This window comes from Drosophila virilis, chromosome 2 (genome assembly GCF_030788295.1).
Source record: "Drosophila virilis strain 15010-1051.87 chromosome 2, Dvir_AGI_RSII-ME, whole genome shotgun sequence".
Lineage (NCBI taxonomy): Eukaryota > Metazoa > Arthropoda > Insecta > Diptera > Drosophilidae > Drosophila > Drosophila virilis.
In genome coordinates, this window is record NC_091544.1 from 31,109,186 (window position 1) to 31,133,817 (window position 24,632).

The 24,632-nt window shown below is 38.6% G+C and overlaps 2 protein-coding genes across 4 annotated transcripts in view; one reads left to right on the forward strand and one right to left on the reverse strand.

The window, feature by feature from the left end:
- The window catches only part of bnl (fibroblast growth factor branchless), a 60,184-nt gene that overhangs the window by 27,543 nt on the left and 8,009 nt on the right, over positions 1-24,632 (reverse strand). The window contains exons 1-2 of one of the 3 annotated variants that reach the window (XM_002056476.4): positions 21,888-22,136; positions 20,152-21,703 (exon numbers count right to left, since the gene is read on the reverse strand). In XM_002056476.4, coding sequence (XP_002056512.2) covers positions 20,152-21,058 — 907 coding nt within the window. In that variant the 5' untranslated portion in view covers positions 21,059-21,703; positions 21,888-22,136. Of the gene's footprint in view, positions 1-20,151; positions 21,704-21,887; positions 22,137-24,632 lie in introns of those variants that run through there. The other 2 variants (XM_032433623.2, XM_015170330.3) reach the window with 2 other exon arrangements.
- LOC6632451 (double-stranded RNA-specific editase Adar) lies at positions 9,659-10,615 on the forward strand. Its single transcript, XM_002056477.4, has 2 exons — positions 9,659-9,892; positions 9,955-10,615. The coding sequence occupies exons 1-2, from the start codon at positions 9,736-9,738 to the stop codon at positions 10,575-10,577; spliced, it is 780 nt and encodes a 259-aa protein (XP_002056513.2). The 5' UTR covers positions 9,659-9,735; the 3' UTR covers positions 10,578-10,615.

The following is a 24,632-nucleotide window of genomic DNA, read 5'->3' on the forward strand; positions in this document are numbered from 1 at the left end:
AAAACATTATAGTGATTCTTTCTCTATTCAATAAATAGATAAAAATCAGGAATCATCAATAAAATAGATATTATTATTATTATATGAGCTATGTCTGTTCCCTTATCCCACCTTACTCTACTTACATCCCTGTGAGAGAAAAATACTTAAAGCAAATGGGCAGCACTGCAACTATAGAGTAGCCACAAATATATGATTATCAAACAATTGAACTATAATTAAAAACTATAAATAACACTAGTATTTAGTCTCATACCCCAGCTTTTAAAACCTGCAATTTACAGCCCGCTCAATAAATTCGCCTAAGAACTGAAATTTCTTATTCTCCTCTTTAATCAGATAGGTAGCACTGTAACTGTAGAGTTGCCACCCACTTACTAGTTTGAGCAATAACGCAATTAAAAGATAGAAAATTCTTTTTTTTCACACGCTTTCTTCGGGCTTAAGCCAGCCATATAATGTGTCTTAACTGTCTGAAAAAATGTTAGTACTCCTGCCACATAAATCGCTGCGGCTGCCACAAAAATATGCAACAAAATTCCATAAACAAATATCAATCATTTGCTGTGTCTAGCTAACAAGCTGCCAGCACTTGAGTGCGGTGCGTGCGTGTGTGTGGCGTCTGAGATTGAGACTGAGATTTGGTATTGAGATGGGCGCTTATCAATGCAGCACGCACAAAGGCCGACAAATTAAAAGCCATAAATTTAATGAGCGATCATAAAAATGCACTTGAGTACGACAGCAGCAGCGACGTTGACAATTCCAGCTGCCAGAGGCTGCAATGCGAAAGACTACTGTAGTCATAAAGTACATTTATAATAAGTACAACTTATAGATACTTTTATATCTGCGGTAGTAATTAAGTGGCGCACTCTTGGATTACCGCCCATCATGTACAACGGCCACATAAAAGCCAACAGCAATGATCTCGAGTGCCACATTCATTATGCCGCCTTCCGGTTTGGCGTTTTGTTTATGCCAAAACTCTGTGTGTGCGCCGACAACTGCGCATTCTTGAAAATTATTTATACATTCTTGTCTATGCGTTATTATTGGAAATGGAGCTGAAATTATTCGCCAGACCATCAAATGGCAGCACTTCAGCTGGAGCGAGCAATAAAAAGGTAACCCTAAGACATGTAAGAGCATTGTAGAGTTTGAAGCTATAAATATTTATATATTTAGAAAAAACATATTTAAAATGTCAACTTTTTAGTTGAAAAGGGAAAGCTTAACAAATCCAAATTTTATTATTATTTAATATTTAATATTTTGAGCACCAAAAACAATTCTGTCTTCTTACCATTTCATGCCTTATCCGTCGACACGTGTGCGACAGCCTTATCTTAACTGCAAAGCCTTTAAACCGGAAATAGTTATGGCTAGCTGCTTGTGATAACATTTTGGGTTAAGTGCCTAAACTACTGAACTCTTTCAAACAGTGCATTTAAGAACTGTTACCCAAGTGAGAGGCGTTCACATGACCTGCCTTAAAGCTAAGGCCTGCATAAGTCAGCGGAAGTCAGCTGACAATTTTCAATTGGGCACATAATTAGCTTTGGCTGACCGCGCAATTCGCAGAAATTCTTATCAAAGTAAAAAAGTTTGCGGGCCAATAACCGATAAGCGTTGACATATTTAGCATGGCAGTTTTTTTTTCCTCACTATTTTTTATGGCAATAATAAAAGTGAACGCGTACTGGAAAACAAACGCAATACAACTATTTTCGAGTGTGGAACCGGAGGGGCCGTTGCCTATTGCTGAAATACTATTAATCAATATAATTGATGACAATTGTTGAGCTAGTTTTGGGACTGGTAACAAAACGCTTATCGGCCGTGCGTGAATCTAACACTATTAGTCAATGGATCTTTACGTTCTTGAAGTATACCAGCTGCGCCTGCCCGCCCCATATCATCAATTTATCTGCGACTGCGCCGCGATCTATCTTAAGAGCTGCGAACTGTGAGCTGCATTCCAGCTCAATTGCCTGGGTGGCAAGAGTGAGGGGAGTCGGCTGCTTACGTTGGAGGGCAGCTGATTTATGAATTTGACCGCAGAAGTCAACGCGCTTTTGTGGCCAGTTAATGACCCTGTTGTGCCACGGAATTTTGCATAATGATCAGCTGTATGCATTTATATATGTATTTATATATATGTATATGCTGCAGCACCAACCCGACCAATTGCCTATCATTTGCCGCTGATTTGCCGCTTGATTGATAATCAAACAAAAAATGGCCACTAAGTTAGTATGGCAGAAGGGCAACTCAACTGAAAGTCGACCTCCTACTGATTGCATCGATTGAAGGAACACTCCTAACACATAAATGCGTGCAACACGCATCGTTGATTGCCTCACAGATTGACAAACTGACCCACAGTTGGTGACAAGCGACAAGATCAATAACTGCTGCTGCTGCTGCCTCTCTTCAATTGGCACAGAAGAACTGAGTAGCATAAGGGAGTATATATATATATATATATATATATATATATATAAACTTGAGTTATATATGGCTCTAAGAAATAGGTTCTTTTCCATATTATATTATTTATTTTCTAAATAAAAAGTATATTGGAAATCGGTTGCGAATCGAGGAGAAGGGCGCATAACATATATCAAAATATATTTGAAATTTATACCTCAAAATTTATCTCTCCGTTTTATATTAATAAAAAGCATTTTCATTTAAAAAATATTTGAATTTAAGTTTTAATATTATATCCAATCTGATTTAGATTTAATATCAATATTTCCTAGCTGAAAACAAAACGATAAAAAGTTTTTAAAAACTAAAAATACCTATTAGTATTAGAGTTTAAGCAAAGGATCCAAAAAGAGCCTAACCCCATGCGACAATTAAATTGTCAAAAAAAATATTTCATATTTTTATGCCTTATTCTAAAATTTTTAAATAGAAATATATGTCTTATACAAAATAGATGGTTAAAATAGAAAATTGATTTTAACTAAATATGTTCAAATTTACAAGCTCTGATTTTTTTGTTATTTTAATAAAAACAAATTGATTAAATAGCACAACTAAGAAAACGCGTGTATTTGCAAACGCTTTAAAATGTGCGTGCGCCTCGTGTGTTTTTGTTTTTTTGTATGGATGTGTTAGAATTATTTGGCAGCCACTTGTGTCAATTTGTGTGAAGGATGACTACCCAAACACCCCCACAAGCATACACACACACATAACACATATACACACACACAAAGAGCGACAAATAAGTAGCTTATGATCCATAGATACAAGAGGTTTCTAGACGCTGCTTTCTCGCGCGTTTCTGCGTGTTTATTCAATTAGCCTTGGTTTTTTTTTTTTTCATTTAGTTTATGTTTGCCGGCTGTGCTGCCTTTGAACCAAACAGCAAAATGGAGAAGAAGCAGAGGCAGAACATCGATGTCCGTAGATATAGACGCAGCCGACATAATTGTGGGCCATTTATCATGGAGCAGTTGGCAAGGCGGAGACAACGCACTGACAACTCAATGAGCAAAGCGGCCAATGCGCTACGCAATCAGCTCGAATTAACACACCTACGGCACGTACTGGCCAGAATCGAGAGAGCCAGGCTCAAAACGGCCCCAGAGACTGGCCGTGGCAACACCTGCCGCTGGGCCAAGTTCAGCACTTGGCCCTGTTTTTGCCATTTAAATGCAGACAAAGTAATTTCTTAGCGCAGCGCGCGCGCTGATTAAAATGGATTTTATAAATTATGCAGTCGAGCCTGGCGGCGGCGACGCGATTAAAATCGCCAGGCTGCAGTCGCGTTGGCGGCGGCGCTAACAAAGCTGCTGCTGTTGCTGCTGCTGCTGCTGGCAGTTACTGCTAGAGTTGTTGGCCTAGGTCTACGTGCGCACTTTGGCTAATAGAAAGATTTATCACTCGACTTGGCTCTCGTTTCAATTTTCATTTCATTTGCACGCCGCGTCAATTTGGCTAGAAACGCGCATTATTTATGCCCAATTCTCAATTCCTGATTTCTGATTCCCTTGCCCATTTCCATTTAATTTATCGCATTTAAATTGCAATTTCTTGTTCAGCAGCTGCAAACGTTTTTAAGCCATCTTCTGCTCGCCTTTCCGGCCGATTTTCACACCTAAACTGTAACGCGTTTTGTTTCGGACTTTTTTTCCTTCTCTCTTTTTGTTGTTCTCAAAGTGCTTTTCTATTAGCATGTGGCAGCCCACATATCTGTGGTCAGTTTTCTTTTTGATTTGTGTTCAACGTGATCCAGAGATCACATGAGCTTCCACACCAGATAACGGTTGCTTCTCACAGTGATTCCCTGCTGTTTTTGAGCAAATAAAAAAAATATATGTATGTATTGCTGATATACTGCCGTGTCTGGTATTCGTAAGGTCCGTATTGGACTGTCTGAGATTAAGACGAAGTGCTTAAAAAATATTATTAAAAATATATATATATATATTTTAATTTTATATTGATTGCTAGCTTTCTGCGGGATTTGAACTAGCGCCTTTTCGCACGTTAGCTCGAGGTTTGATTTGATTATATGTCAATATTGTATGGATATAGCTATAGATATAGATATATAATTTATATATACTTTAATATTATGAATGTTTGATTATGATTCATTCAATTAACAAATCGCCAGCATTATAAATATTTTTTTTTTTTTATAAATAAAAACAACCTCTTACCGCTTAAATTTGTAATCAAGGGCTTTACAAAAAATAATTATGCACAAAAGTGAAAGATAGCTTAGTCATTCAGACAGCAAAACGATAAAAAAAATAAATTATATTATAATTAAAATATTTTGAAAGCCTTAAGCAAAAATTAAAACAAAAATATGGCTCTACATTCACATTTTTAAAAATTCCATTTGCTTTTTAAAAACTATCGTTAAGATAAATTAAGGCCTAACATAAGACAATTAGCTACTGAAAAGATTGGGCCTGTCGTTAAGAGGCAATTTATGATTTTTAAATTGTTTTATTCAAAACAGAAAAACTTAAATTTCTTAATAAACCAATTTAAAATATTCGATCGATCGATTTATTTGAAAAAGTCTCTAGTTGCCTTCCCTTTTAATCTAATAAAATACATTTATTTATATAAAAATATATCTATTTGCTTCACTCAACGCATGTGCTGTGGAAAATATACCTGAGCCTTAATTTATATAAGCTGTCAAACAAATTAAATCTATGAACGAATTTTACGGCAATGACGCAAAAGTCTCGGCAAAGTGATATAAAATTGCGCATACGCCCCGTGTGCGTCAAAGTGGTGTAGACAAAAAGAGAAAAGTAAACGTAACAATAATGCGCCAAAAACTTCCTACAACTGTCAAACGGGAGACAGCTGCTGCAAGGCAATATATTGGCTTAGAGAATACTTGTAAAAAGAAAAACATCTAACGCCCAGGCCAAAAGAAAGCTTAGCGCGTTTGTTCATTGATTTAACAAAAATGTTCAATTAGTGGAATTAATTTTGTGGCCACATATCAATTAAGCTGCTACAGCCTAAAGACCGCCCAGACTCCCCAGACATTTGTCTTCATTAGGCTGGCCAAGATACAAATCAATCTGCCAAATCAAAACGTGGCTGCGCGAGAGTTCGAAGAGGGAGAGAGAGATAAATGTAAATATCGATTGGCCGGCCTGATGTAATGCCACTGATAGGCCTTGGTTTCTTTGCCAACTGTGTGGCAATGCCATGGAAAGCCAGTCCAACAGAAACAACAGCAGCAACAACAACACATTAACGACAACGACAAGTGCTGATAGGCAAATCAACAGGTTCAACAGGCGCCGCTGGAAAAACTGGTAGCCAGGCGCTCAGAGACGCAATCAAAACAAAATCAAATTGAAAGCGGGTCTATAAAGAGGGATTAGGTTGGGGTAGGCTAGGGGGTAGGTATATATATATATATATATATATATATCACATTGAATCGCATTGAATTGAATTTAATCAAAAAAACCACCGTTAGGCAGCGATGAGCCACATATCGTAGATCGGTATCTAAGGCTTGTCAGCTTGTCGAAGAATTTCAAAGCAATTAAAAATGGGATACGTTACCTAGTAGATACACCAAGATATGTAAACAGTTCTCTGCGCTGATTGATGTTCAGTTTTCAGCGTCTATTTAAGCGCAAATCCTCAACAACATTCAGAACACAGCTACAAATGTTCACTCATCGATTATGGCCAGCCAGACAGCTATTCCAAAACCTGAAGTGTCGTCTAGCCAGCTGGGCAGGCTGGCAGCTGCTGGGCTTAGACACCCACTGGGGGCTAAGTGCTGTTAATACTTTAATGGCACATTATTGAGGCGGGCCTTTAAGTACATCACTTTGGATGTAACCCGAAAAGAAAAGAAGTAGATTAAAAAAAATAAGGCAGCTGGCACTTCCGAGGAACACCCACGGTTCACATTTAAAAATAAAATGCAACTTGTGCATGTCGAATGACTTGAGTTAAGCACTCGCTGATTATCGCCTCAGGGATCATCAATTTTCGTTTGTTCTTTATTCTGGATCCTTAGCTGAACATTCAATGGGTTACATGCGGGCGCGCGTGCCAGTGTCAAACAGCGTTAATGTGTGATTAGTGTTGCTTAAAAACAGTGCTGTAAATTACGTACACACATAAGCCTAGCTAAGCTAAGTAGCACCTAAAACTACAATTTGTATACAACATTTTCCAAGAACTAATTTAGCTGCAAAAGCAAAACAAGAATAGAATTCTGCTCCCGGAATTGACACTTTTTCTCAGGGTTCATAAGTTCATAAAACATTTAGTGTTACGGATCTTGATCCCTACTTCAGTGGCTTTTTGTAAATCAAGAAAATTGATTAGTCAAGTTTCAGTACTCAAATTGAAGCAGAACTATGCAAGCGCATAAATTAATGTCTGTATTATCAAATGGGTGCGTTGCGGTGACATTTAGATAAGGTTTACACGTTGACATTTCAAGACCAGTAAATACTATAGATTGTTTGCATATTTATTTATTTTACTATATGCTTGATAAATATATGCATTTTCAAGGTGTAAAAAATATTTTTTGATTATATGTGCATATATTTTGATTGTGATATTTGTGACGTGCTGGCTGGGTCTCTGGCAGCACCCATAGATCACGGCGTCGTCTGTCTGGATCTGAAGCTGAGTGTGTGGGCGTGCACAGTAGTCGAACAAACTGTCAGAGAGCTGTCAGAGCTGTTGCACTGGTAATTAGCATAGCACCCCACGTTTGAGGACGGACAATGCGAACTCCCGTGACATTTGTCAACAATCTGTCCAAACGAAATGCGCAACTGGAGACGGGCCGGTCATAAATTTAATGTTTGGCCACCTATTCAAATGGTCACATTTACAATGGCCTATGGCAGCAGCTAGTGATATGCGATATCAGTGGGCACAGTGGTCAATTAGTGGTGCACGATTTCAGTGGGTGCAATTCGTATTATATATAGAGTATAATATTTGTGGAAAAAAACAAAACTGTATTATTTCTTTTGTGCCATAACAAATTGTGGCCTTTACGCGGCAGCCCAAAGTGGGTCACACGCTTCACAGAGAACTGTTTTGTGTGGCACGAACGAGCAAATGAAGTAATCGAAACAAACTGCAAAATTGCTGGCAGAAAAAATAACAACAGCAACAACAACAACAAAAAGAGAAGAAAGCCAGGCAGCAACTGCAAGTACAAGTTAACAAGTTGTACGGCCCCAGGGCCCCACTTTCAATTGTCGCACAGCGGGACCTGGCACAGGACAGAACTGAGTCAGAGCTCCGAGTCTGGAGTCTGGAGTCTGGAGTCCGTAGTCTGTCTGTCCAAAATCGCAAGTAGTCAGCAATTTGATGCGACCAAATTGGACGTTTTTTGGATTTTTTTAAAATTGATTGTCCTCTGTCCACGTGGGTGGGCAACGTTTTCCCTTGCTGGCAGCTTGCAGCTGAGTTTTGAAAGTTTGTTGACTCGTCTTTTAAATGCCCTTAAAAAAAATAAGTTTATACATGCTGTCAACGCTTTGATAGTAGTTATTGTATTATATATTATTAACTGGGGCAAGTCCCTAAATCATTTAATTCTATGCAATCTCGACTCTCAGTGCAGAGACTGATTTGACTAAAGACAATGCATGCTCTGTGTTTAGTCGCATCACTTGACTATATTATAAAACTTTTATATTTAGAAAATTGTTACATTACAAACATTTTGTTTTTATATATGATATAGATATGATTAGTAGAGTCAAGAAGATTCTTATACTTATAATTATAGCTCATAGCCAGAGATTTTTTCCCGGAATCATTTTTGATATATTGCCTGAGTTCTTAAACATATGCATACGCATAACTTAACTTAATAATTTTATAATCAAATTATTTAACGTTCATATGTGACTTCACGATCAAATATCAATTGATAAATTTACAAGACTATGGCAAAGTCATTGCTTTCTTTGGCCAAGGCGCATGGCAAGAGCATTTGAAGTTCGCTAATTTTCCATGACTTTTTCTTTATTCTTTCTTAGTGGGTCAGTGGTTTTGTCCGAGTTCATCAACAGCTCATTATGCAATTGCCTGCACTCGCATAAAAAGCCGGCCATAAAAAAATCGAATTGTGGCGCGGTTCAAGCAGTTTATCTGCTCTTCAATTAAACGATATTTGAACTGGCAATTGACTGGCTAGACAACCATGGCAAGATCGCCTACACACACTTGACGAGGCGACTTGGGTGTCTCTCTCTATGTGTGTGTGTGTGTGTGCTTGGGCCGTGCAAATAATAAAAAGGCACATTTGGTGTTTGGCAAATTAGCGAGCTCGTTAAAAACCATAGCATGGCCATAGGCATTGGGCGGGTCTGTCAGTCTATTAGCCCCGCGGTTAGCCCAATGACCACCGCACAAAATAGATGCCATTGAAAACAAACAAGTTGAGCTCGTTGCACGTAGCACGTTGAACGTTGCAGCAGTCAATTTGCCTCCTCATTCTGGTGCAAGGCATCTTCTTAGCTCATAAAATGCCTTTGCTGCCACGGAAGCATTTGCCGCTGTCTGACGAAAGTGTTTGATCTTAATGAACGGATTCATATGGGGTATAGACTTCCATCGGCTCATAAAGCCTTTGAGTTAGAATTGTGCTGAAATGAGTCGGTAGGCATTTAAAAAGGTCTCACTTTTGGCCAGCTAATAAAATGTGTTAATTAATGTGCGATTTATTAATGGAATACGAATCAGCGTTAATTAAATGCGGCATTTTGGCAATGCGGAAATTTTCCATATGGAAAGGTCAAGAATTTCTGAAGGAATTGTTTCGCGAAAGATTCGAATACTTTGTAGATACAAAGTCTAAAGGCATCATCAACTAGTCAAAGAATCCAAATGAAATTTTAATGCGAAAAGTTTTATTTTTTATTGGTCTTTCGCTAATTATTCACTGTTGAGAGTGGAATTTTCACGACAATTTTATATTTCTACATATTAATTTATAAATACCAATTTAAAGCAGATACATATATGTTATTATTTGTTATTATCTAAGCTCATCAGCTGTTTTCCAATAGACCTGTGCACTTGTTTCTTCAGAAACAAAAAAAAAATACATCACAAAGATGGCGTTGTAAATAAATTTGCCCTTCTTAGCACTCCAAAAATTTTACTTTACATTAGCTTTTGTAAGTGAAAAGAAGCTAGGACAAGTATTCGTGAAAATTTTTCTAAAAAGCTGAAATGGATTGTAGCTTTTTCAACAAATCGGAGCCAGGGTCCTGGCAGTCCGAGAGAGCTGCAGAGGCCAACTTAGGCAAGCTAAAGCTCAATCGTAGTGCGGCCAAGGATCCTAAATTATCACTGATGAATACGGGCATAAAGCGCAGGAAGTCATTGGGCAAGTAGCTAAAAGTCGTAGATTCATTTAAATCAATGAACGGTCTAACATCGCCTACGCAGGAATACACCAGTTGTCCAGATTGATGGTGCCTAAGAGCGCTGTGAAGGTGCTCAAGGAATTCAAGGGCATTTCGCTCGGTGACTTTGAAATAACCAGCGGAGACGAGGGTGGATTTAAGGCCAGCATCAACTTCAACTCTAAGATATACGTGGCCAATGGCCGTTCCAAGAAGTTGGCCAAGGAACGGGTTTGCGAGTTAGCGCTGCGCGATTATTTTAAGTCTAAAATGTCTCAATCCAATGAGAATGGCTCCGATGAGGAAGAAGACGAAAAAGATTTGGCCATGCTCAAGTTGGCCTCATTTGCCATACACAAGCTGTACGCCGACTGGGAGTGTCAGGATAAGCCGGAGACCAAAAAGGATACGCCGAACGCCTTGCGAAAGGAACTGCCAGCCAATTGGGATAATATGCATCCAGCCAGTGTACTGGACCTTATGCGACCGGGACTCAAGTATGAGTGCCTCGAGGTGAACAATGGACAGAACGGAATCGTGCATCGCATGATCATCACCGTCGACGATCAACAGTTTACCGCCGTCGGACGTTCCAAGAAGCTGGCACGCCGCATGGTGGCCACCAGGGTGTGCAACACTTTATTCAACACCAATTTCAAGTACTAAAATATTTCATATTTTAATATAAATGAGACATGTACATATATGGAGCTCGAATGCTCATGCCTGATTGGTATGAATATGGGGGAACTTGCGCGAAGTTGGGAATGTTGATGAAAATGCTAAATGCGCTAAGCACGTGATGCTAGTAACTAAAATTAGCATAGTTTTCGATTTAAGATAGTTGTATATTTGCATAGTATAATCACGTTATGCAACACTGATATCGATGACTTACCGATATGCAGCCGTTAACGGTCTAACGATAAAATTAATCGTCAACCGTGCTTAGAAAAAGTATGCAACTTCTATAATTTGCATTCCAAGAACTTTGTGAAAATTAATTTGAGACGAGCTTTCACACTTGTTAGAAAATCCATCCAGCATTTACGTAAATATTTGTACAAATTATTAACTCAAGTTCAAGCCGTATTTAGCTTGAAGCAAATACCCACAGACAAATACACACATACAGATACACACTTATCATGAAACTATGCTGCTGCAAGTTCAAGCACCCACAACTGCCACAGCTCGCGCTCTCCGCTTGGCGTGCTGCGGGTAACCCGTTCAGCTCAATCAGCAAACCATTCAGACTTCCTCATTGCAAGGCATATCACAAATGGCCATTGCAGGAATTCAACGTGCCAGCTAATTGAAACTCATTGTTCATTTTGACGCGCATCAATTGCCCGGTGTATGGCCCCACACATCCCCCCTAGATCCAGTTGCAGTTCCTGGCAATTGACACTTTTCCAATTGCACCTCTGGAGAAGCGAACCCGCACACACACGCACACCTTTCATATGGCTTGCGTTATGCGGCGGGTGTCAATTAGTTTAAATAAAAGCGTCTGCCACTGGGAGAGTCAATGGCCCGGCCACATACAGATAGTATAGCATACTACACTACTATAGTGGATGCCCGGTGACGGTGCCAGACCCGATACCAGACGCACTTCTCGCACGCATGCTATAAGAATTTTGTTGTTGTGTATATACCATGCACAACGCACTGACTGCACGAGCAGCGGCACACGCACACAGCAGCAGAGACAACATTGTGTGTGTCATCACCTCAATTGGGTACACTTCCTACTTGTAAGATACAAATGTATCTGCAAGATACAACAGCGCCAAAGGCAAGCCATTAGGCAAACGCTTGAAACTTTTGTCGATTGCGCGACTTTTCACTTTTCCAACGGAAGTCATTTTGCCGCTTCAGTTAATTTTAAGCCCCCACTCCCCCCGCTCTCTATACCCCTTGCCCGTTAACGACAACCCCCTCGCAATGCCCGGCTCAGCACGTTGCATTTTATCAGCGCAAATTGCACGCACTTAACCCGCTTCCAGTAGCGTATGTGGAGCGGGTTTTCCATCCTCAACCAAATGCCGCCTGCCTCGGGCTTCGAACGATGTTTATTGCCAGCGGCATGTGGTGCGACGCATATTAAGAGCCGCCCGTGTCCTACGCCTCATGCATGACAAATACGCAAACCTCAAACATCACAAAACAGAAAAAATAAACACACTAAAAAACAAAGGTGCTCTAATCGGGAGTGACCAACTAAAAGGATACCCTGAACTTTGTTTGTGCAGCGCCGTCTTCCACTTTCGCCCCACATAATGGGACTTCGGAATTGTTTGTCCGATCCTTATGATATTTTCAGGGCATCGATATTCCACCCAAAAGTGTGTATATCCCAAAGGCCCGAATGCTCTTCTTAAAATGGTTTTTTTTTTTTTTAATTTTGACCAAGCGGCGATTTCATTATCATAATATGTGTAAGCTATACGAGAATCCACATAGCAGGTCCAGTTTATTAAGCTCTTACAATTTACGCGTTATGTTCAAAATAACATATCTCCAAGTCAATAATTATCAATCATTTTAAATCGGAAAAGATAATTAATTGTGTGAATGGCTTAAGAAAATGCCTAGATCAACTCACATCGCCGTTCTAAGAATTTGCTCTCATATGTACATATATGCATTTATATATAAAGCAAATCGCCCCCTCTGCCTGTTACATACATTTGGCCAAAACCATTATACCTCTTCTATCAGTTTTCAATGGGTTTGATAGTTGTAGAGAGTGTATTTTTTTCGCGCAGCATAGATTAACGCGTCAATTTGTCGATTGCCGTAAACTTGAGCTATTAAGTGCGAACATATCTATGCCTAAGCTGCACTTGGAAAGAGGCGTTTTGGATGCCTAGGTGGGTATACGAGAGAGCTGTTCGAGCTGCTGTTCAAGCTGCTGCTGCTGCTGCCTCAGTGGTTGGCCACCACCCAGGCAACGCTCCGGCTTTCATTTTAAAACCGGATTCATAGTACGCGCTGTAATTGAAATTTGTTATTTTGTGCGCGTGTGCGGCTTGCAACTTGTGTTGTTGTTGTCGTGAAACGGTCATTAATATATCATTTACAAGCCGGCGAATTGTCGCTAATAAATTGTTTAGACTTGTTAGAAATACGAGAGATATGTATGCAACTATTTTCAATAGGCGGCCGCCACGCAAAAGCCCTCCCTGCCACTGTGTGTGGGTTACGCACTTGGGGAAATGTCTAGGAAAATGTCTAGACATTAGAACTTACAGAGGACAAAGATGAGATAAAAGATAAGTTAAAAACTACTTCAAGCTAATTTTAATTTATATTTTTAGCTGCGATTCGAAATCACATGTTCTCATATCCGATTCCATTTGGCGGAAGAAAATTCGCTTTATTTGAAGAGCTACAAAGAATGTGGATACCTAAAAGATTTTGAAAGTTAAATGAGATAAATGTTATAAATGAAGCGAAATGAAATCTGGAAAAGCGAGTGAAATTGTAAATGCCTACAAGTAGAAATTCTATTGAAAAACATGCGAAAATGCTATTCAATATTTAGTATTCAATTTAACTAAAATCCTTTTACACAATAAGCTGCTGCATTTCCGGAAAATCTGTGCAAGTTGAGTCTCACTATCGTTCACGACCCACCCAAACACAAACCACAGAGTCGTATAACAGCTCCCTACACCTTTCTAACGTCTTTTCAAACAATACACCGAAAGCAAACGCTTTCTATACACACACACACACACACACAGCATTGAGATACTTACACACACCATTTCTTTTATTTTTCTCTCAGTTTTCGTTTCGTTTCAATTTTGTTCGCATACCAACGCGATAATTTTTTTTACCATACGATTGAGTTTAGTACCCACATACGTACACCCCATACCAGCACGTTCATGGTCATACGAGTCGTAAATCTTCAGTGTCCGAGACACGCGTTCCAAAAAAAAACATATATATATACAGATATATGAAAAAAGAGTATAAAAGAAAACCCGAGACTCGGAAAAAAATTTGGGTTAGCCAGAGCGAGTTGGGGGCTGAAATTCGAGCATGAAATCGGCCAACATCAGAGAGAAACAAGTAGTTAAACAGCCAAAACATGACCACCTACAAGTCTGTAATGCATTACACCGAACTGGATCAATTTATTAAGCCAATTTGCAATTTGGCCAGCTAAAAATTGAACACGTTTCATTTGGTTTTTCTTTTTTCTTTTTCGCCAGTAATCGATAGTCCGACTGCAACGTGTTTTGAAACTCGTGCAAATTATGTGATTAATTTGCATTTCGATTGGTTCGGAGAGGCCGTCACTAAAATGCCAAAATGAATCACAAAATGCAAGTGTTTCCACTAATGCGCTCTATCGATAAGAAATCGTTATCGAAATAAATTACACGGCTTCTTAGCATGCGACTTATTTATGATTCATTGCCCAATACCTTAAGCTGAAGCTAGAAATTTCATTTCATGCACTGGCGCCTGGTATTTCCCCATATATATATATATTTATATATATGTATGCCAACGTACCTGCCCTATCATAAATATCATATCAGGGGGCTGAGCAGTGCAATCACATTATCGTTCATGTTGCCACACATACACTACATTGTATACCGAAACTGTGTCAGCCGAACGTATGTGGGTCTCCAAGTAGTGCGCGGGATTATAAATTAATTGCACTCTAATTGGCAATCGCGTGCGTTATCATAAAACGAAAAAGTAAAAACAAAAGTAAAGACGAGCTCTTGATACTCTCTCTGCTCTGTACAACGAACTTTGTATGCCATTTAGATAAGGCCTGGCCGTTTGCTATTGGTAGGTATTTTCCATGAACAATATCAAAAATTCACGATTTTGAGAATTTGGCAATGATTTGAAAACAAAGCCAGCTGCTTACAATTAAACAGTGTGACCACATTTTGCAAATAAAAATGCCGGAAATTGTTACCTATGGACTTATCGATAACATAGCATTTGTCTAAAGCTTGACGTGAGTTTAGTTCTCGAAAATTGAGCTGAATAAGTTTGATATATTTTATTTGCTACGTATTATTAAATTAAATTGTACAAATATTAATTAATATATTATTTTTATTTTTATTTATTATATATAATTTTGTGAGGCTCAAATGAGTACTTTGGGTATAGAAATAACTGCGGGCATGGTCTCAGATTAACTCTTATTTAAGACAGTTGATCAATGTCTTAAGTAGTCAGTACCGGATTAAAATATATTTATGGATGTGTATCGCCATATCATTGATAAGAATATCACCTGCTCTAGAAATTCTAGCTATCGTATATGCCCTAGAAATTCGTACTAATTTAATATTATTTTCTTTTGCTTCATGAAAGTCTCGCAAAGAACTACTGTGCTTATTGAGATTTTAAAAATCTTTAAAAATAATCTTCAACCATATAATACAGGCTCGTTTTGCTATCTAGATCTCTTGAGACGGTAGCAAAGTGCACTCTGATTACAAATTACGCATACGCCGCATGAGCCAATCAGCCTTCATTTCAACTTACAGTCAACAATTTTTATTTAGCATGTTGTTAAACACTTTTTATGTTTAAACAATAAATTTTCGATATCTGCGGCTGTGACTTGTTGTTGTTGCTTTTCGGTTTTCTTGTAGTTTTTGGTTTCTGTGTCAATGTTTTTGCCACTGGTCAGCGGTCAATATGTGACTGGCTGCTGCGGGCTTTTTGGGACTGGGGTGAAAATGAATTGCTCGTAAAAAGCTTGTAAAACAACGGCAACAACAACAACGACAACAACAAGAGCAAAGGCAGCAGCCAGCAGCTTGGCAACAAACTGCGTGCAAAATATCATTAATCATGATAATTTATATAGGCTGGCCAGCTTCATAAATATTACGTAGCAACCTGGTAGGCTTACAAATTTTTAACGAACTTTACGCATAATTTAACATTCTTGTCAATGTCTCTTCGGAGTTTTGGCGTTTTAAGGCAACCACTTGACCATAAATACAGCCAAGCGGCCACCAAATTTTGGGTGATTGGATGTATTGGCTTTTAGCAATTGCTTTATTGGCCTAGACCTTTTACATAATCGAATTGCCGAGCACTTGAGCAATTTTCAGCCAGTACAGTTCATTGCCATCTGTACTATAAATAGCAGCCGGAAAACTTTTGCAGAGCGAAACAGAAGACCGCCAACGCCAACTATAAATCCATGTGACATATTGCGTTGTCCGCTTCAGTTTCAGCCATATATCCTATACATATATATGTAAATATATATATATACATAATCTTATCTAAAACAAAACACTTTCATGCTACTCGTACGCCGCATAAATCACGCAAAGATACACACACCGTGCGTTCTGATGAGCCGACTCGCTGACAATGGCACATCAAGTGGTGCAGCATCAGCACCACCCACACGCGTAAACTGACTGTGGCAGCCGGCTCATGAGGCTATCCGAAAAAGTTCTAATGTTCACATTTTTTCGGTTTCAAGCATATTTCTTTAGAGATTTTTCACAATGTGTCTGGATACATAAATATAGCTGTGTATCTTGTGACGTAGCTACCTCAAGTTTATTGTTAAAATGTAATTTATTATTTTATGTGCTGAAAGTGATATAATATCTGACTAAAATGACTATCAAAAGTTAGGACTTAAGCACTCCTTTAATTTATATACTCTAATAATTATTTATATTTAAAATTCTGTGTCGTTTATGATATGATAGATATCTATTGGCATTTGTAGGGCATTTTAAAGGCTGTATATACAAGTTTATCTGGATACACACATATCTATCTTATGACGTAGCAGCACGTTAAACTTATTCGAGTATAATTCACAATGAACATGCTATAACAAAGCTACCAGATTTCATCTTGACCCATTTTTAAAGAAATGTGAACTACAGATTCAAATGTATCTAGATGCAACTAGTAAAGATTCTGATGATGTAGCTGATCAAAAAAAGAGAAGTTGTAAATATTTGTTGATTGCTTACTGAGTGGAAAATGATTTAAAAGCTAGCTAAATTACTTCCAAAGCTTTTCATTTTGAATATTTTCATAGCACATGTAGGCCCTGGATACACATGTATCTAGATACATATAGTTGGTGACGTAAGAGCTCATATAATTAAATAATTTGTTTATGTTCTGAACTATCCACAAGAAAAAGGTATTTTGAGCAGTCGTCTAGATACATCTGCATATGTATCTTTTGATACTCTTGAGCTCTTGGTCTATTGTAAAAATTAATTTATTGTATTATGTGCTGAAAATGATATAATAGTTGGCTCTTTGGACATGCTACGTTGCGCTCTTCTCGGATTGTGTTGTGTGTTGAAATTCGCCCTGAATAGGCTCTTAACCAAATGATTACAATATTAATCATGATAAAGCTACCGAGCGGGGGATTTACGCAGTTTATGCAATTTGTCTGTGCCGGAATGTGTAGCTGTTTGAAGTCCAGCTGGCTTCGAAAGTTCCTAGACAGCTATAACTTATATGTTTTATGAGAACATTCTATTGATGAGCTTACAAAAAAAAAAAAAAAAGAAAAAATAAAATAGAAGAATATAAATTAAATCATAATCGAATGGGGGAACAAAGCAAACTGTTGTTGCTCACACTTTTGACATTTATGTAGCTGAAAGCACAGTCTTTGATGTGCCTTAAATGCACCAAATCTGGTGAATAAAGCGGCATATAGTATTTACGAAAAGCAATTAACACGCGGGCCACAAGTCGAGTGACAGTGAAAGTAACGCAAGCTACGCAGCTCAAAAATCGATGCAACAACTTCATCAACTCGCTGAAGACGTGCCGTAAATTAAGTTATCAAAAAAATCTGTCGGAAGCTTTTAGCATCTACCCAAATGAAAACAAGCAAGACTCGAGACCCGAGACACGGCGTCAGTTTTTAGCCAGAGCCACTTCAGTTAACTTCACACCTTGCACCACGCACTAAATCAGTCGCATAATTGCCCACAGAGACTTGGTGGAAGAAAAATAAAAATAAAAACCGTCAGGTACTGGTACACTCATATTTCATTATGAAAATATGCACGCCCCATAAGCAGCAAAACCCAAAGGGTTTGAGGTCAGCTACGAGGATCCGGTCTGCGCAGTCTGTGGCACTCACCGTTAGTTGCTCGAGCAAATTGCAACTTGAGTTGGCGTTTTTTTTTTTTTATTTTTTAGAGGTCAACTGCTTTGCTGAACTTCAGAGGAAAATGCGTGGAAATTGTAAGCAATTTTCTTGTATTTAGACAGCTTTAATTTGCGCAAGACTTTCCAAATATGTGTGTCCCTCTTTTTCCTTTTTGTGACAGTCATGTTAATCAAGAGCGCGTCTTATCAACGAAAAACGATTATAATAGCTGGTAAACTAGCTCGACAGAAGTTGAGAGCACGTCAAGTGCGTGATTTCTGTTTGAAAGCTCATAAAAAACTCACCAACTCCATGCAATAAAAAAAAACGCACACACGCACAAAATCATTTTGGGAAAGTGGTTGAGTGTTAAATATTGAGCAATTGCTATAAAAATCTTTTCCCAAACACCTTATAAAAGCGCCTTTTACCCAAAAAGAAAAAAGCATTGAATACACTTTTCGGGCTAAATCTTATCGCAGCCGGGCAACATTATCGCATGAGGCAGGCGCATGAAATCAAATTAACACCCGAGCTGCAGGCAGCAACAACAACAACATAAATTTGGTATCACAACAACAACAGCAAGCATGTATGTGCACTATCTAAGCGGCATCGCGACGCTGATGTCTCAATGGCGCGATGCCTGCGCGCGATTAAAAACGCGACTAAAACCGGCCGCCTGTACAACAAGTTTTGGCTGCCGCTTTTGTTATCAGCCTTGCAAATTGCCGCAGCAAAAAGCAAGAAAAAAATTAACAAACTGAATGAAAATGAAGCTGTAAATTAATTTGGCCAACAAGTTGCGATAGGCTGCTTAAGCCCCCCCCAAAAAATGAGAGAAACAAACTGTTCGCCAGGTTATGCAAATGGCCAGCTGATGGGCTGACTCATGAGCAGCGGCAGCTAATCAGGTCGCTCAGTACATTAAAGCAAGATTTATGCCAGCAATTCAGCCTTAACACACACACGCACAACATAAATTTATATGGCAAATAATACAATAGATGCCTCTCTCCTGGGCGCCCTAAACAGCAGCAGATTGCCAAATCAAGTGTCTGACTTAATGATGCTCAACATAAACAGCTACGCTACAAATATTTTTCTTACATTTTTCTACAATTTTTTGTTGTACATTTTTCAACGCGTTTTTTTTTTTCATCTGCATTTCTTGGCCAACCAAACACGTCCCGACCCGCAGGCAGTTTTTTTGCGTTGAAACAAACACAAAACACAACATCATCATCGTTTTTTTATGAGAACTTTCAACTTGTGGGCGCTGCATGAGTGGGCGTGTGCCAAGTGATCTATATATACACACGCACACACACACACGCACACAGAGATATATACTACATATTGCTCTGCTGATATTTCATATATTATGTATGTTGTATGCGCATTAGTTTATTTGCTTGTTTATGTTGATGAAAATGATAGAAAAACTAAACATTTTTGGGGCAATTTTGGTGGAAGGGAAACTTAAACAATGGGGCGTCAACTTTGAAGTTCGTTTGGACAGCTTCTTACACATAAGGTCAAAGTTACAATCTTGAACATAAAAACCAAATTTAGCTCTGGGGACTTACCTAAATGTAAAAAATTTTACATAGCTATTACTTATTTTTTGTGTAAAGAAATTTCAGAAATTTATAACACAAATATTTAGGATAAAAGTAGTTCTGTGGGAAATATGAATAACAAATTTTTTAAATAAAGCCTTAATATTCAACTATTTTATTTAAAAAAAAAAAACACCTAATTACTTTGTACTATTCTGCATAATAAAAAGCAATTTTGTGCATAGTATAGAATAATATAACGAAAAAAATAAGATGATATTATATTAGAAGTTCTACACTAATTCTATTATGCTCTTATTATTTGTTTAAATAATATATATATTCGTTTAAATTTACATTATTAAGAGCCATTAATTTGAATTATTTATTATATACTCGTATATAAGAAACTCTCGTAACCTTTCCAATCACAGTTGGAGAGAGAGAGAGAGAACTTTATTTTAGAAATATCCGATATAATGATTCGGATATTAGTGGTAAGAAAATGGGTACTCACTGTATTCACTCTGCTCGTTCTGTGTGCCATTTACAGTACCATCTGGCAGCAGCTGTAGTATACGATTCTTGATATATAACTGGATTTTGCGCGATACACCCGCCATATGGGAGATGGTGGAACGTTCGTTGCGATCCAAATTGCTGGGATTATTGTTGTTGATGTTGCTATTGGGATTGTTGTTACTGCTACTATTTATGTGTAGATTATTTCTAGAGTTATTCAGTCTTTTCGATTTCGAACCAATGAAATTGCTGTTGCCGGCAACAGCAGCAGCAGCAGCAGCAGACGAAGCAGCAGCAACAGGCGATTGTTGCTGCTGTCTGTTATGCAGTTGCTGATGATGCATATGCAGATGCTGATGTCGTATGCTGCGCTCTGTGCGTGAGAGTATTGCCAAATGTTCACGTGGCGCCGATGAAAATACAAAACCCAAAGGATCCACATCAGCAATTGTTGCTGCTGTTGTGCTGCTGCTGCTGCTGGGTGTTGCTGTTGTGCTGCTGCTGCTGGGTGTTGCTGTTGTTGCGGTAATTGAGTTTATGGCAGTTGATGGATTTGTTATGTTTAACGTTCGCATATTAAATTCAGCACTAATACTTTGATTTTGATCTAAACTATGTTCACTCTTCAGCACTACGAGACGACTATTACGACTATGATCACTTTGTATAGAACTATTACTACTATATTGATTACGGCTATTGCTGTTGCTGTTGCTGTTAGTGTTGTTGTTGTTAATGATATTATTTACGTTTGCTTGCGTATTGTTTGTGGCTTGTTGTTGGTTCGATATCGCCGTTTGCGCTGGCAATGCATACACCAGACCCGACCAGGCTATGATAAACGAAAGGAGGGCGCCCAGCATCGCCAGGGCCCTCCAATCCAAACGCAGGTTTCTTCGCATGAAAGATTACAACTGCAGTTTCACAAGAGTTTTTAGTTGTTGTTGCTGATGTTTTTTTTTTTCAGTTTTTCAAGTACTTGTTGTTGTTTATAAAATTGTTGCGACTGTTGCTGTTGGGCACTGCCCCCTCAGTTTGTCAGTTGTTGCTGGGCGTGCGGCACGCCCTTAAATATCGTTGAAACATATGAACGCCCCGTTTCAATAACATAAAAAAAATATATATGTATAAATTTATATATATCCCTTTACTTTCGTTTCGTTGTGGGTTTTTGTTTTGATTTTCTTGGTTTTATTTGTATTCGTTTTCTGTTAGAGTTCTCTGTTCCAGTTGAAATAAATTCGCCGCTTTCTGGCAGGAAATTTAGGTTATCATATCGTAGACTTGTTTAACACTTTTCAATTTCATGGCTTGCCCTTCCTGCTGTTGCTGTTGCTGTTGATGTTGCGGATCTTCATCTTCGTCTTCCCCGCTGATAATGCATTTTATCAACTCCACTGACTTCCTAGTCATGTCAGAGCAGTCAACAGTTGGGTCTTTCAAGCCTGAAAGTCGAACAGCTCAACGAATTTCTTGTTGTTGTACGTAACGTTTTTGCTGTGTGCTTAGGTTTGTGGTTGCAACGCCAACATATTGCAGTTTCGAAACTGTAACGAGAGAAGAGCAGAGCAAAGGTTATTGAAAGAAAAAGTGTTTAAACAAATTGTGAATTATAAACGAATATCTGATTTGCAGCTTAGAAGAAATGTAATGCATAAAGTTTATTGATGGATGTTTAATAATGCATTAGTGCTTTTCATTGATGTCTGTAACTATTTTGTATTCTCTTACCTTTATCTTCAATTTTTCATTTATTTATCTTCCATCTATCTGCCTTCATTTTATCTCCATTCCATCTGTCTTGTAGCTATCTGTCTTCGATTATCTGCCCACTATACACTTTCCTTTAAAAGCTATCTTTCTTCCTTACATCTTTTATCTGTCGCTTTTATCTTTCGACTGTCTTATATCTATCTTTGACCTGTTCTCCATATATCTTCCTTTCAACTTCTACCTGTCTATCTCTTATTTACATTCAAAGTATCCTCCATTTTTCTTTCATCTATATTTCTATTTCTTTCTCATCTATATATTTACTATATTTCAGCTATGTCTTTACACTATCTTCTATCCATATTTAATCTTTATATTATCGGACTTCCAGATATCTTTCTATATATGTACTGTCTTTTATCTCTTTCTCAGTCGTTTTCTTGTAGTATCGATCTTAATCTCCAATTATTTTTAACATCTAAATTACATGGTTGACCATCAAAAGATATTATCATCAGTTAGACCACCTGCTACTGTAATATGTAGCCCCAACCGTCATGTGACATTTTTTAAGTATTTCGAAGAGCGCTTAGCATACAAAAGTTATTGCATATTCGAATTGGCTTTGAAAATTCCAACGCCAACATTTAAGATTAGCCGAATTGTATATAAATTCTTGAATCTAAGCGCTTTTATGCGTAATTTTGACATTTAATTAGTGTTGTGGCTATATTAAGCAGACGCCTGACGATGGCACCGCAAAGTGGCACAGTTTATTTTTAGGCAGCAACTATCAGTGCGAGCTCGACGAGCAGACGTAGCCGGCGATACACAGCAAAAAGATACAATTGTATCTATGGGCGCGTCAAGTGGTCAGCGGGTTACATAAATACCTCCCCAAAAGGGAGACGCTGCTCGCTCGGGCAGTTATGCAAAAAACTCGGTGAAAACACATCGAAACATCGAAAATGACTTTCCCCCACCGAATGCACAAATTGGCCAACTAAGCGAGAGAAAAAGTGAGCAAAAAAAAAAAAAACAGATGGGAAAAAACTCGCAAAATGAAGCAAGGGAAAAACTCAAGAGTCGCAACGCGACTGGCAAATTGTTTAAAAATAAATGTGGCAACAAAAACAATTCGCGCATAAAACTGTGTCGAATTTGAAAATAATCACGCACTAACTGCAGCAGCGGCAGCGGCAGCGGTAGCGACAAGTGTATCTATGTGATACACGTTAAGGAAGTGCCGCAGGGCATGCAACGGGGCAGCTGAGTGACGTTGTCGTTGCACTTAGACGTTGCTGCCGACTTTTTGGCACGTGTTCAGATGCCTACGCAACAGCAGCAGCAGCGGCAGCAGCAACAGTTGCTGCTGCAAACAGTAGCAGCATTTTTTATGCAACATTTAAGTGCACCCCGTTTTAATTACTATAAACAACAACAATTCAATTGCCGCCAACTCGACTAAACGAATATAAATAACAGACAACTCATAATGTTGCACGTTGCACGCGCGTCCGTCTGCCAGGTCTGTCTGTGGGCCAAATTTCAGGCATCAAAATGTTAATTGCTTTCTGCTGCGTCAACGTCGCAGCACTGCAGATAATCAGCACTCACATACGCACACACACGCACACACGCACACACCCACCCACCCCGCCCGCACCACTTATGCAATTTCCAAAGGCATCGCAATTCAAATTTGTCGTCGTTGCCACGCGCCCGCGTTTTAAAACGCACATAAAACGCCAACAGTTATGACCGCTCCAAAAGTCGTCCCAAAAACAAAACGGCATTCGCATGCCAAAGACGTTACACACACACGCGCACACTCAGGCACGCACACGCATGTCAAAGCCAGGGCCAGCAAGCGAGTTCTGATGCCAACCAGTTGGGTCATAAAATACGGTTACAATTTATAGCCAATATATTCTTATGCGTTTCTATAAGAACTTAATCGAATATTCTATAAGCCAATCTTTGGTGCGCACTTTCACTAACATTTGTAACTGGCGCACTGTCTGAACTCTGTTAACAGGCAGAAAATTGATTAAGGACTCACATATGAACATTTCTGTATGTTCGCAGCAACAATAAGACATTTGTGAACTATTATAGTTTAAGTTAACATTTCTTAAAATTTGTATGTTATGTTATCAGATGCTGTTTTAACATAAATATCACTTTTATTTAACAGAACAGCCTAAACGTTGACACACCGTAAAAACAAAATAATAATAAAATAAGTTTTAGATGTAGATAATTGAAAAAAAAGAACTGAACACCTTTCACTCAACAATCTAGAATTTTGTTGTATAAATTTAACAGCTGAGCTTCACACTAAGCCAAAAATGCGGCGTGCTGTCTTTGCCGTTTTTATTGGCACGTCCGAGGTTCGAGCTTGTTAATAAAAATAACCTTATGAGCATTTAAAATATGCATAACCCTTTGGCAACTCGGCTTGACTTTTTTGTTAATGCCTTTCACCCGAAGCAGCTGCCAAATTGAAGGCCCAGTCGACCCAGCAGGCCCAATATGTGTGCCAAGCGACGCCAAAAGTTTCATTCTTGTTGTTTTTATTATTGTTGTTGTTGCTGTTGTTATGCCGCCAGTTGGTAGAATTTATGTTAAATATTCTGTAAGGGCATCAAAAGGCCGCAAGCCGCACAGCGAACCACAGCAACTGCAACAACAATAAAGGTACAGCATAAAAATAATAAATAAAAAAAAGCCTCAGGAAAACTATTTAGGGACAAGCGACAC

Excerpts from the sequence above, each read along its gene's own strand:
- LOC6632451 (XM_002056477.4), top strand. The coding sequence starts at position 9,736 with ATGGATTGTAGCTTTTTCAACAAATCGGAGCCAGGGTCCTGGCAGTCC. Across the intron at positions 9,893-9,954 it reads AAAGCGCAGGAAGTCATTGG|GAATACACCAGTTGTCCAGA; the intron begins GCAAGTAGCTAA and ends TCGCCTACGCAG.